At 51.5% G+C, this 12,591-nt stretch overlaps 2 protein-coding genes across 2 annotated transcripts; both read right to left on the reverse strand.

The window, feature by feature from the left end:
* Positions 1-9,478: 9,478 nt before the first annotated feature.
* Positions 9,479-10,365, reverse strand: UCRPA7_7808 (putative short chain type protein; the record flags this gene model as incomplete). Its single annotated transcript, XM_007920328.1, has 2 exons — positions 9,479-9,641; positions 10,115-10,365. 2 exons carry the CDS (start codon positions 10,363-10,365, stop codon positions 9,479-9,481), a joined length of 414 nt encoding a protein of 137 aa, XP_007918519.1.
* Positions 10,366-11,695: 1,330 nt separating this feature from the next.
* On the reverse strand, positions 11,696-12,493 carry UCRPA7_7809 (putative cytochrome p450 protein; the record flags this gene model as incomplete). The annotated part of the gene is made up of 1 exon (XM_007920330.1): positions 11,696-12,493. One exon carries the CDS (start codon positions 12,491-12,493, stop codon positions 11,696-11,698), a length of 798 nt encoding a protein of 265 aa, XP_007918521.1.
* Between the last annotated feature and the right edge of the window lie 98 nt (positions 12,494-12,591).

The raw sequence follows: 12,591 nt of genomic DNA on the forward strand, positions 1-12,591 counted from the left end.
ACTGCATCCGGATCATCCCGTGGGTGAACACCAACCCGCGTCTGCGCAGGCATGGGTTGGTCATGCGCAGGCGTAGCAATGTTTATCTCGCCTCTTTGACTGATGAGAGCGCCCTGTACGAGTCGGAAAGCTTGCGCGGACGAGTCGTAACCTCTGCCATGGGCCGCCGCCCACCGTCCGATTTCCAATTCCTAGCCGGTCAGTCAGCTGATTTGCCCAAGTGGAGATGGACATACCGCTTCTTTCAGGGCCTGCTTCTTCAGCTCTACATATCTCGGGCATACTTTGAGCTGGAAAAGTTGCAGGTCGGGTGCGTCTTCAAACGCCCATTGCTTCAGGATCTGACCTGGTTCACGGTCCAGGGCGTCACGGATGGGATCAAACATTCTGGGCGTAACGTATTCGCGATCTTGATTGCTTGTAGAATAGGAATCTTCAAGCCGACGAACGCCAACTTCAATTTTTTGGCGAAATTCTGTGAGCCTAGGGGCTCGGTCATGTGGTCGCTGCTTATTGGCCGTGTCAGTATATAATGTTACGAGTCAAAGCGAATCATGGGCAAACCCGGTTGGCGCACCACCTAAACGTATCAGGGCCTGGATCTGTTGATGCGGACCTGCATTATGTTTTCGTCGTGGCAGGACTTGGATTGATGCTTGGTAGCAGCTGGATGGCGTGCATGTATGGCTAAGGGAAAGTCCATTAGCGGGGCTGCCGTGGGTGGCACTGGCACTGGCACTGGCACTGCAGTCCAGCTGTCGGTACCAAGTGCCTCCACTTTGCCAATCAGCAACGCGGCTTCGCAGAGAAAGTGTGGAGCACGATAAAAAATTATATGAAGGAGTGTTGATGCTGTTTCTATCTGCTTCGCTGTGTTGTACTAGGTATGTGCAGGACTATTGAAGCATCAGCTACCTAAAGACAGGATAGTTGTTTGACAAACTAATAATGGTGGTGACACCTTTGAAGTCTTCAGAGAGATGGGCTAGTAGCATGTAGGTAATGGTCTTGCTAGGTGACGCAGGGATACGGGACTAACTTGATTATGATGAGTGATCTGGATCTTGCGGAATGGCCGTACAGATTGGCTAACATGTGCCGAGCTTCTTGTATCATCTGGCCAGGGCTGAGTGGACGGGACGGCCCACCTCGATCGTTACCACCGCCACCGCCACTTCCTTGGCCACCGCTCTTACTGCTACTTTTGCTGCTGCTGGTATGTTCACTATGGCCGCCACCTTTGTGAGCTTTGCTATATTTCTCCTTGCTACTCATTTCGGCGAGAGGTGGGAACACGGAACAGAGAAGTGTTGCCCTGTGCGTTATAAAGCGCAAACAAATATTTATTAAACACTCCTTATCATTAATTCCTTCTAGAAAGGGTTAAGCGTGACACTACATGGTGGTGAAGTCAATGCGGCACTTACAGCGGTAGTGAGAATCGAGCCGGACGTATAGTATATAGTGCTATCAAGGTGATCTCGATGGTTTCTCCCCCTATATCCTGCTAATTCGCCTTTCTTTTCCCTTTATGACTTTTCCCTTCACACCTTTTTATATGATGACTTTTTCTTTTTTGTGTCTTTTCTGATTATGCCTTTCCTTTCATGCCTTTTTATTCTTACTCCATTTTCACTTACCCTCCCTTACCTCCCGAATGGCTGTTCCTTGTCAGGACTTTGTCCCAAGACTTGTCGAGTTGAAAGATAGAGTGGCTCGTGCAAAGGGGATTGGCAAGGCGCTGGCAGAAGTACAGCGGGCCCAAACACTTTCCCCTGAACGAATCCTCTACCAGGCTGGCGAACCTGTCTGGGTGTATTCAACAATGCGAGCAAGGCGGCCCTTGGAACCCAAACATTCCGTGGCAAAGCCACCCTCCGGCGCGTGCTCCAAGAGTTCCGAAGTCAACCGCCCGAGCAGCAACGTGAGCCTGCAATGCAACTTGCAAGTGCACTCAACGAGGGAGGGAGCCGGCGCGTATGTGTCACCCCGGATAGGCCCGGGGAAAGTGGAGTTGTAGCAATTACGGCGGAGGATGGCGTGCCGGGCCGGCCCCACTTGATCGACTCATCGAATCACCGTTCGCATGTCCACTACAGCCGACCGATTCTCAGAGCGGGGCGCCGGCTACGGGTCGGTGGATCGGTGTTTAGCGGGGCACGGCCCCGTAACTCGGAAGCCCTGTGCGAACAAGGTGAGCGCCGCCCAGTTGCTTTCATCTTGGCAGCTTTTGAGAGGAATAGGCCAGCACATCACGAACGATGCATACTGCACATTACGCGAGTGACTCTCCTCATTCATTCGACAGCCAATGCCAGATGAAGGACTATCCAGACATTACGTTAATAAGGTCAGACTAAATTCCAGTCCTCTAATACGGTGAAGCAGTTAGTCCAAATTATAGCTGTATGCACTCTTCTCGAATTTTCTTGACGATTGCGCCCAGCCCAGGAAGTGGATGTCCAGAGATGTAGGAAGGATATTTGCTGCCAGGAGTCTCGCTCTGTCCCCGGAGAATATGCGCTGTTTGGGATTTTTATCCAATGGAGATAGTGACCGAGTTTCCAAAGGCAGAGATTCCGTCTTGCCTCGCGACTAGCTGCTATGTTAAGACCGTGGCCTTGCTGCTTAAGTGTCTTGCAGAAAGTAGCCGTAGGGTAGGGTGTAAGGCGAAGAGGGGGGCCACGAGAAGTCCGGACTCCTTGTTGAAGAGGAGTATTCTCATAGATCCGGTAGCACTACCTAGTGATGACTCGACGCCAATGAGTTAATTTCTCTCTGGCTGCCCTCTTGGGCAACGTTAGCAGATACGCAAACGATTAAGGGTCCAGCTAGCCTTAGTAATACATGCCCTGTTGCGTGGGCTGGTCTAGGGATCTAGATCGACTAAAATTTTCAAGTTCTAGTGGCGAATCGACGAATCAAGGGCTATGGTTATTTGGTAATGCCGCATGCAACGCGCTTAAAGAAGTGTAGAATGTGGTGCGCCCTGGTGGTACGGGTGTCGGGAAAGTATTTGAGGTTATGCACTGCTAGAAGAACTCCGATTCCTCTCAATTCTCCAACTGGACTCGCCCTCAGACCACCTCGTTGACACGCTGTATCCTCACCATGGCTGAGAACCTCCGTTCGAGTGCTATACAAGCAGCCACAAATTGTCAGGATATAGTCACAGTTTATACAACTTGTCTGACATTGAAAAAGTTACTAGTGTTCCCGGTTCGGTTGCCACTTGTACGATTGCTAGACACAGATCTACCCGTGAAACCGCTGACCAGCGCTTCTTGAACTGCACTCATCGATTAGAACACGGCTCAGACATGAACGTAGTCAATGCGATTAGTCAAGCTGATATCTTCGATTCCACGTCTGTAAAGAGATACCCGAATAGTCTATCCACAAAAGACGACAGGTTCAAACTTGAAGGCTTCGGAGAATCATACAATCCGGAGGCTGGCTCATACACGATCTGGCTCACAACTCATGTTCAACACCGCTCGTTGGAGAATGAAGTTGTACACAAGGTCAAAGATTTTGAAACGCTTCTCACGCTCAGCCAGTACAATGTTAGGTACCGGAAAACTTTTGAAAGCGTTCAAAATGATGAAATAGAAGGGATGACAGGCAGCCTGTTCCAAATAATTAAGAAAAATGGGAAGCGGACACTTTGTGGAATTGGAAAGGGAGTAGAGCTATCTGATATTATGTTAAGAAGTTCCAACTCTCTGTTTTCTGGTACTTGGAAGAGGAGTGACATTATTACCTATAGCCGAGCTTATATTTTGGTCAAATGCGTTGATGTGAAGTGACGATGGCTCTGAGCGGCTGTTGGTGGGAGCGGCAAGAGCAACAAGCAGCTCAGTATGCCTAATGTGCGCGGTGGTGAGGCTGGAGGTATACCGAAACATTTAAGGAACAAGTTCTTTCGCACCCGGGAGGAGCCGTCTTACATGAGGTAAGCGTAGTCCCAGTTCTGCGTAACATAATCACATGATGCTTCGTCATAGGTTGGGTCGTGGCACACATGTGCGAGGGGCACTGTCGCGATCAACCGGCCTTCCACGGTTGCATTGAGAGCGTTCCATGCGTGTATGGAAGGCCAACGCGGGTCCCCGGGTATATTCCTGCAGGTGGGAGCCTTATCACTGTAAACTAAGGTTGCACAATTGGCCGTGTTCGCGGCTAAGCTGAAGCATGTGAAGATGGCTATCCGCACTGCGTACATCGTGGACGCGAAGAAAGATAGGGTCTTAGATATCCAAGCAATTGAGTGGTGTGGTCAGCTTCCAAGTAGACTTCTGTCTCTGATTTATACGCATTCCGACCAGGCAAGCCATTCCCAGATGCTACGACTTTGCCTTGCCTCATGCGCCGTTTCTCGATCCAGCAGCCCAGTTTGGTACAGAGTAAGCTGTGCCGTTCAATAGCGTAGGAATAGTCCACATCAGGGCGACCGCCATGGCTGTTTTGCCATAAACCCGGAAGCTGGCAGGCCAGGTCCGGTAAGCCCGCTACCATGCGCTCAGGATTATGTCCCCTCGGGTTTCCTGAACGTGCCATACTTTTGTTCGGAGTTCATCCAATGGAAGCGGCCCCTTGTCTCCGCCCCTAAGCAGCGAATAGTATGCGAAGAGGGCAAATAGTGAGGGCCATCCAATTTTTCATCATACTTACTAGTAGCGCGCAGAGTCCTATCTTCCGGCCGGGGGTCTCATCCTTCCGTTTAAATCAGCTGGCGACATGTGACATGGGCCAGCAATTCAGTGATCTGCAAATTTTCAAGATGACAGGGAACAGGATCCGCGATCCACTAAATCAGTCCCGAGGACCCTGCCCATCGACATCTCGCATACCCCTCGCCTACCCTAGCTCAATCTGATAGTCAGCTCCGGGGGTCGCCGTATAATCAACCGCCTCAATTCTCCTTGGCGTCATCGTGCCACATTTTCTTATCGCCAAATTCCCATGGGCTATGGGCTGTAAATCCCATGCGGCTTCTCAGGGCCTATCTCACGTAGCTGGCCACTCCGCACACCACACAGTCGATTAATTACCAAGTAAAGAATTTCTTACGGCCAGTGGACAAATAAGCAAAAAGCCGAGGCCTTTTGATCATTAGTTCCTACAGAAACGATCATCTTTTCGCTGCGATGCCTTTAGCTGATGCCCCGTTGATCCAGAAGTTGTGTCAGATAGATAGATCCTTACAAACTTGTCAGCGTTGTGCTACAGCCTCTTGTTAACTTACCGGCGCATCTTACAACCCAATAAGGCGGTGTTGGGAATGCGATGGAGTTTCTCGGCTGTCTTCCCGGAACGCCTGCCAAGTGGGTAATTATACTAAAGCAGTGGCTGACCAATGATAAGAAGCTTGAAGATTGGGAAACCGAAATCTAAGAGGTTTAAGTTTTAGGGGGTACGAGTACAGTAGCTGAACGTCTGCAATCCACCTATCGGGCCTATGGCCAGAGGCTCATCTTGGCCAAATTTGCCGGGGTCTACAAAGTCCCAAGGCTGTAGATAAGCTGGTACCCGTGCCATGCCATCGCTTCTGCAATTCGGCATCACACCACCTTGTCGCATTGTGGTTGGGTCCCCAAAAGGCAAAGTCCCACACGGCAGGCTTGGACCCCCACACACCATGTAGCAAGACAGTTTTGGGCAATAAATGCAACTGTATAGAGCTGACTGCATGCTTCAACAGGGTACTTTTCACTCGTCAGTGAAGCATATTGGACCCAGAAAGGACGCGCGCCAAAACAGGCTGCAAGTGTGTGACCTGTAACTTGTAATGGACCTAAACACACGTGAGTCTGAGGTTCAGCTACTTGTCCGGACTTTCAGCTTGACTTAGCCAATGAGCACTCACACTTCTGTCACAACGCGCTGGCAAATGAGCCTAATATGATGGTGCGCGGCTTGACCCTGCTGAGGCTTATGCGCTTACACCGGAAGAGCTGGAGGTGCCAAGCCAGCTTCTCTTCTTTGATTGTCCTCTGCCTTGTCATCATCAAGTTACTGTACTGAGGATCCTTTGCTATTACGTTCTGAGTATGAGTCGAAAGATGTCAAGTTGTCGGCGACAGGACAGCCACGCAAGATGATGACCTATCTGATCGCGGGCTACCTGGAACTCTGATACTATCGAGTGGAACTTCCCATTCCCATAATGTGCCAGAGGCGAATTCTGAAAAGGGTTCACTAGTTGTCAATGAAAGTTCGCAAGTACTATGTTCACCGGATTCATAATACAGGCGCCGCCAACTGATTCTTTAGGTTCATCTAGATCGTGAAAGGGGATGGTGCGGATGACCGCGAAAACTGGCTCGTCCCTCGAGCATGAAATGGGCCATTACTATTCTAGTATCACTCATCACATTCATGTCGGGCATCTCTTCTGCTATTGTCGCGCCCGCTGGAACAGTGATTGCCATCAATGTTATCATCGGTGGTTCTTTTCAAAAGCAGATCTTCTTCCCCAACATTCAACTTGCCTATGCTATCGGGCCCCTGGTGTTAGCTCCACTCTTCGAGGTGTATGGATGTTCATTGATTCTTCAGCTCGCCAACGTCTTCTTTTTGATCTTCAATCTTGCCAACTGTTTCGCGAAGAATGAAGGCAAACTCATGGCCTTCCGCTTTCTCAGCGGTCTCGGCGCTTGCGCTTCAGTGACCATTAGTGGCGGTCTTCTCTCGGATTTGTGGCGGGCGGAGGACAATGACCTGGCCATTGGGCTTCATACTTAGCATCACTGCTTACTCCTGCCCTCAAACCCTTACTTGGAGCCTCGGTTGTCGGGAAATCGACGTGGGACTGGTGTTTCTGGTGTTTCTTTACCATCACCATTTTCGGAGGCGTTGTATATGTCCTCGTTTTCTTTATGCTGAACGAGACCTACGGCCCGCGAATTTTGTAAAAAAAACAGCGCAAAAGCTGCGTAAAGAAACTGGGAACGATCAACTGCGGACGGATATCGAGCTTGGAGATTTACGCCTCGCCTCTATTCTGCGAACTTCGCTGGTTCGCGTCGTTCTTCTGCTACCACTCAGCCAGTCATTATTTTCCTCTCTGTCGACCTCGCGATAGTCTACGGCATCATTGACCTTATGCTGGTGATTACCCATGGAGTTCGTACCAATATTCGATAAGAATTTGACTTAACATTCCCTTCTATGAGTCTAGCTTCCCATCCCTGGTGGACGAGTTACTATCACGAGTCTGTTGGGATTGGGGGTCTCCACTACATAGCTATCATGATCGGCTTGACCATCGGCGCACAGGGAGGCGATCGTATCGTAGAATAAGTAGATAAGACCTTCAAAGCTCGATCGATTGATAGTGCTGGCGCGCCCGAGTTTCGCGTGCCGCTTCTTGAACATTCACATAGTACTCGAAGCCATATACGTCGCTCCTGGCATTGGGGCCGTTCGTGGAACGTCGAGACACCCCCACTTACCCCGGCCCTGCATTGGCGCTAGGCCGAGATAAGTAACACACACACTGACAACCAAATCCTTTCTGAACGAAAGGCAATCAGTGCTTACGAATCAACGGCACAGCCCGCTCGAGGCTACTGGGCAGCTCTCACGCCATTTGCGTAGCGAGAGTCCTTCCTTACCTGGTTGTTTTTGAGCGCTACCTCAGCTCCAGGTTTCTCCCCATCACGCGTAGGCACTAGCCCTTCCGCGGAATACACTCTCGATCAGCATGAGCAAAAGTTCCAACGGCTGCTGGCCCTGTCGACTGCGGCGTAAAAAGTGCGATGAGCAGCATCCCGTTTGCAACAAGTGCCTGGCACTCCACATCTCTACCTGCGCCTACGGCGACAAGCCGGCGTGGATGGACGGCGGTGCAAAGCAGGAGGCTATGGCCGAGCAGGTCAAGAATGAGATCAAGCAACAAGCTCCTTATCGCCTCCGCGGTAAGAGGGAGTCGGCGGTCCTCGCTAATTCCAATGTCTCCAGTTCCGGATCCGGAGATCGGAGCGAAGCGTCTTCTTATGTGCCTGATTCTAGCGCGACTCCTCCAGACCCACTAGATACTGCTTCTCCCGTTGATACCAAAAACGTATGTAAGCAGGTACAAAAGATGAGACCGTTCGCACAGTCGGACTCGGTGCTACTAGTTTGCTACCTCGAACATGTCTTCCCGTTCCTGTTTCCTTTTCACCGGCCTGGGTTGCTCGAAGGCGGCCGAGCATGGATCCTGGATCTGGTCATCAGCAGCCCCGTCATTCGTCAAGCTATCCTTTGCCAGAGCTCGTATTTCTTTGCATCAGCGCACGGAACCACCACCATTACCGATGGCCGTATATGGGACGTCTTATTTGAACAGACGAGGGATGCATTCATCATGTTGCGCAATGCCATGCAGATAATCGAGAGCTACGAGGATGAGCATATACTTGCCAGCGTTCGCACCATGGCCGCTGTCATGCAGCTGCAGCGCTTCGAGATCGCCATCGCTTGTTTTGACAACTGCCGGGGCCATCTAAATGCGGCCCTCAATATTTTCAGGAAAGTCATCGATGTCCCTGGAGCTGCTGACCTCGCCACCTCTCACACCACGTTCCAAACCATCATGGGCTTTCTTGGCCCTGCCACGTGGGTCCTACTAGCCCACCAAGCTGAGGTGCCTAGCTCTGAGCAAGCGGCCTTTCGCTTTTCAACAGCCCTGCTGCTGTTCGATGATATCATCGCGAGCACTGCCTTGCGGGAGCGTCCGCAACTATACGACTACCACCACAGTCTTTTATTCCCAAGCGAGGGCATTGATACCAACCCGCCCATTAACCTTGAGGCTACTATAGGGTGCCAAAACTGGGTCCTCAGGCAAATCGGCGAGATTGCTGCTTTGGACGCGTGGAAGAAAGACTGTAACGCAGCCGGCAACCTGGATCTGGGTGAGATGGTCAATCGCGCAAAAGCCATCAAGCAGACGCTAGAGGCCCATATCTCTCGTTTGGACGCCGGTTTGGCTTTTATGGCCGGGGAGAGAAGTTTCCTAGATGACACGCTCGCAGCGGAAGACTACTTCGGACAGACTCGGAGGATTGCCCGACAAAGTTCGTTGGTCACCAAGGTCTGGGCGCACAGTGCCTTTCTTTATATTTCTATCATCATGTCTGGATGGCAGCCTGCCAACCCGGACGTACGGCATCATGTCGCTCAAGTCCTCGAGCTGTGGACGCACCATGTGTCGTCTCCGGCTCTGTTGCGCAGCATGGCCTGGCCGTTCTGCGTGGTAGGTTGTTTGGTCGAACCGGCACACAGACCCCGGATACGAAACATGATAGATTCGCTGCGGCCAGTCAGCCGCTTTAGCACTGTGCGCCGCAGCTTTGATATTATAGAAAAAGTGTGGAACGATAGGGCTACGGGCAACGTTGGCGAATTCGCCACGTACTTTCAGAGTGATAGAGCTCTCGTGTTACTCGTCTAACGATCATAAGTGTTTAGATAGAAAGTAGCTAGATGACTAGAATTTGACATATCCTTTGTCCTTGACAAACGTGGCGTGCCACGGGACATCCTTCGCACCGCTAGCCGCCAACTGCGTGTAGAAATCGGCATGTGCGGGCCCGCTGACATCTTGGCCTGCGATCTTGCCATCCGCTTGGCGCTGGTCGGCGTAAATGAATCTGACAAAGTTAGAGCCCGGTCACCAGAGAGTCTCTGCTCCTCGTTGCGTGCAATATGATTTTCGAAGGAGGAGCCAAGATAAATAAAGACTTGCCGGTAGTGTTTGGCTGCGTATGCACCGTCAGCAACACCAAGCCAGTAGGCGGTGGCCGCTTTTCCCATGCCGCCGTTCAGCAACATCGGCACAGGCAACACAGCGACATTACAAATGTTACCAGTGTAAATGAACAACTTATGAGTCTCGGTGGGAAGAGTTTCCCAGTTCTTGATAGCCTCTTGTGCAGCAATGAATGGACTGACAACATTTACATTCAAATCATTGGTAACACGCGCCTGCCGAAGAATTATATAATTAGCAATTCTTACTCAACAAGGTTCTTGAAAGGCAGGCCAAAAAGAAAGGAAGAGCCAGTATGGACTTGCACTGGGGATAGACAAGGCCGAATTTGCAACGGGCGGGGGAGTGAAAGACCCGGCGTTGTATACGACTACGCTAGGAGCCGCTTTGAACTCGCTCTTGACTTTGTCGAAGACGGTAGCTAGGAGGCTGGGGTCGGGGTTGGCGAGATCGGTCTGGAGCGAAAGATAGCCTTGCTCGTTGATCGAGTCTGTTCCCTTCCTCGAAACAAAGGCAACTTTGTATCCCTCTGCGGCGAACTTCCCAGACACGGCATCGCCGATACGGGGGCCTGAGCCAAGGATAAGAACGACACGGGCGGCCATTCTCATCGAGGATCTCGAGTAGCTTCGTGGGTTCAGCAGCGGATTCGCCGAGAATGATCTCCTCAAACCGAAGTATATGCTAGCGTAGAGGGAAGTTTTGCGCGGTATGATCATAGAAAGGCGATCTCTCATTAATTCTAGAGGAAAGAGGTTTTCTTATATCTCCTATACTACCTAGCAATCCAGAAAACGCCTCATCTGAACGACGCCCGATGGTCGCAAACGTGGCATCGTCGACTCACTGAGTAACAGCTTTCACGTCGTTGATACGTCCAGTTACCACGCCGCATACACCATAGTATCGGATCCACTTTTACGGCCCCTTGTAATTACCTAGGTAGTCCCACTGTGTCTGCGCACGTTCTTCAAGACCCACCACCCGTAAACCTTAATTAACATGCAGCTGCACCTTCCCTGCACAGACCAGTCACTTTTCCCCCACCAGGTTGTGAGGGCTATTATGACCGTCCCAGTGCAGTTAGCCAGCTTTTTAGCATCATCCACAATACAAGCTCCATTTTCCCGCCTGCTTGCATGCAGTAGTAACCCACACTTCTTTCTGCAGCTTGCCAGATTCGACCAAGGTGGGCGGGGAGGGGTGACTCGACCGCTGCCAATCGGCTCTGTAGCCTGCGCATATTCGAGACCCACCACCCGCGCGGGGCGCTACTCCTATGTAGCTCATCCAAACCATAATTATTATGCAGCTTGCCGGATCCAAGCAAGGCTGGGGATTCGTAAGCCGCGCGGGTGGGTAGCTTTGAAATCAAACCACTGGGCAGTTAGCTGGTCCGGGTGACTTTGCGTATGTATAGAACCTAAGGTAGCTCGGTAAGCACCTACATGTCGTTGCACTCGAGCGCGGTCGACATTCAACGTATGTTCAACTGGATGAACTTTTCCTCATTGTCCCTCTTGTCGTGGCGCCTTCTGTGCTGAAGAGCGAACCCTGTTGCTAATGGGGATTCAATAATATGGCCCAACTGAACGTAGTCCGGCCTTGGTGTACATACTAAGATGCTCCCGCGGGACGCTAGTGTTTATAATGCACAAGTTGTTGAGAGCGCTTTATGCCTTTAGAAAAGATGGCGTATCATATCTCGAGTTGTTCCATCTCTATAACCTATGTACTCTAAGGTTCTGCTCCCACTATGTAATGTAATCGGAGCTACCTCGAGGGCTTTGGACGTTGGAGACTTCGAAGCTCCTATCTAAGCCAATTGAACTACATTCCCTTTGCCTTGTAGGGATGCAAAATTCTTAGAGCTCGGCCACTTCTTCTGCGAGAGCGTTCCTGCAATTGAATACAGACTCAGCGCAAAGCCAGTCTTTATTTGACTACCAACGCCCTAACTCCCTTGCTTCCCCACCTCGGCATCGGCACGACAATATCTAGCACGAAGTCCGCATCTGCTAGTTGCGTCTCGTACAGCTCCAACTCATGTCTGCGGAACAGCGTTGCCAAAGCCACATGCAGCTCCATCAGGGCTACCGGCCGGCCGATGCATATGCGGGACCCGCGGCCGAAGGGGACGAGATAGTTCGAAAGCGGATGCACGCCGTCCGGCCCCTTTGGATCGCCGAGCCACCGCTCGGGCTTGAAAGCCTGCGGGTCCGGATAGATGGCCGGGTTGCTGTGCATGTGATACGCATCCATGCCGACGGTGGCACCTGAGGGGATCTCCCAATCCTTGTATTTCCACGTGCCGAGACGGTTGATGCGCGGAAGGCGCTGGACCTGGCCGTAGCCGAGACGGAGGCCTGGCTGCGTTAGGACGCTGGGCTCGACGGTGCGTGTTTCGGTACTCATGGGTGTGTGTGTGTGTGTGTGTGTGTACTCACTTTCGTTAATCACAGCTGACAAATATGGCAGCTTCTCCAGCTCTACCCACGGAAGGATGACGCTGGCGTCGGGCATGGCGTTAGCGAGCTCGGCTTTGAGGCGGGCCTGTACGGGTGGCTGGTCTAGCACGTGGAAGAGGGCCACGTTCAGCGTCCACTTTGTCGTTTCCATGCCCGCGCCGGTCACGCTGACTGCCTCTTGGGTCAGCCGGTTGAGAGTCAGGTCCGAACGAGGAAGTTTGGAAGCAAGGATGCCACGGAAGATGGTTGAATGGGCAGAATCCATGTCGGTAGTATCCTTGCCCGACAGGATGTCGCTAATTTGCTGGCGACGATTCTAGGTCCCCTTACTTGTCAGCATCCTCTGCCACTTGTTTTTTTTTT

This window comes from Phaeoacremonium minimum, assembly GCF_000392275.1.
Source record: "Phaeoacremonium minimum UCRPA7 unplaced genomic scaffold PA7_03_scaffold_556, whole genome shotgun sequence".
NCBI lineage: Eukaryota > Fungi > Ascomycota > Sordariomycetes > Togniniales > Togniniaceae > Phaeoacremonium > Phaeoacremonium minimum.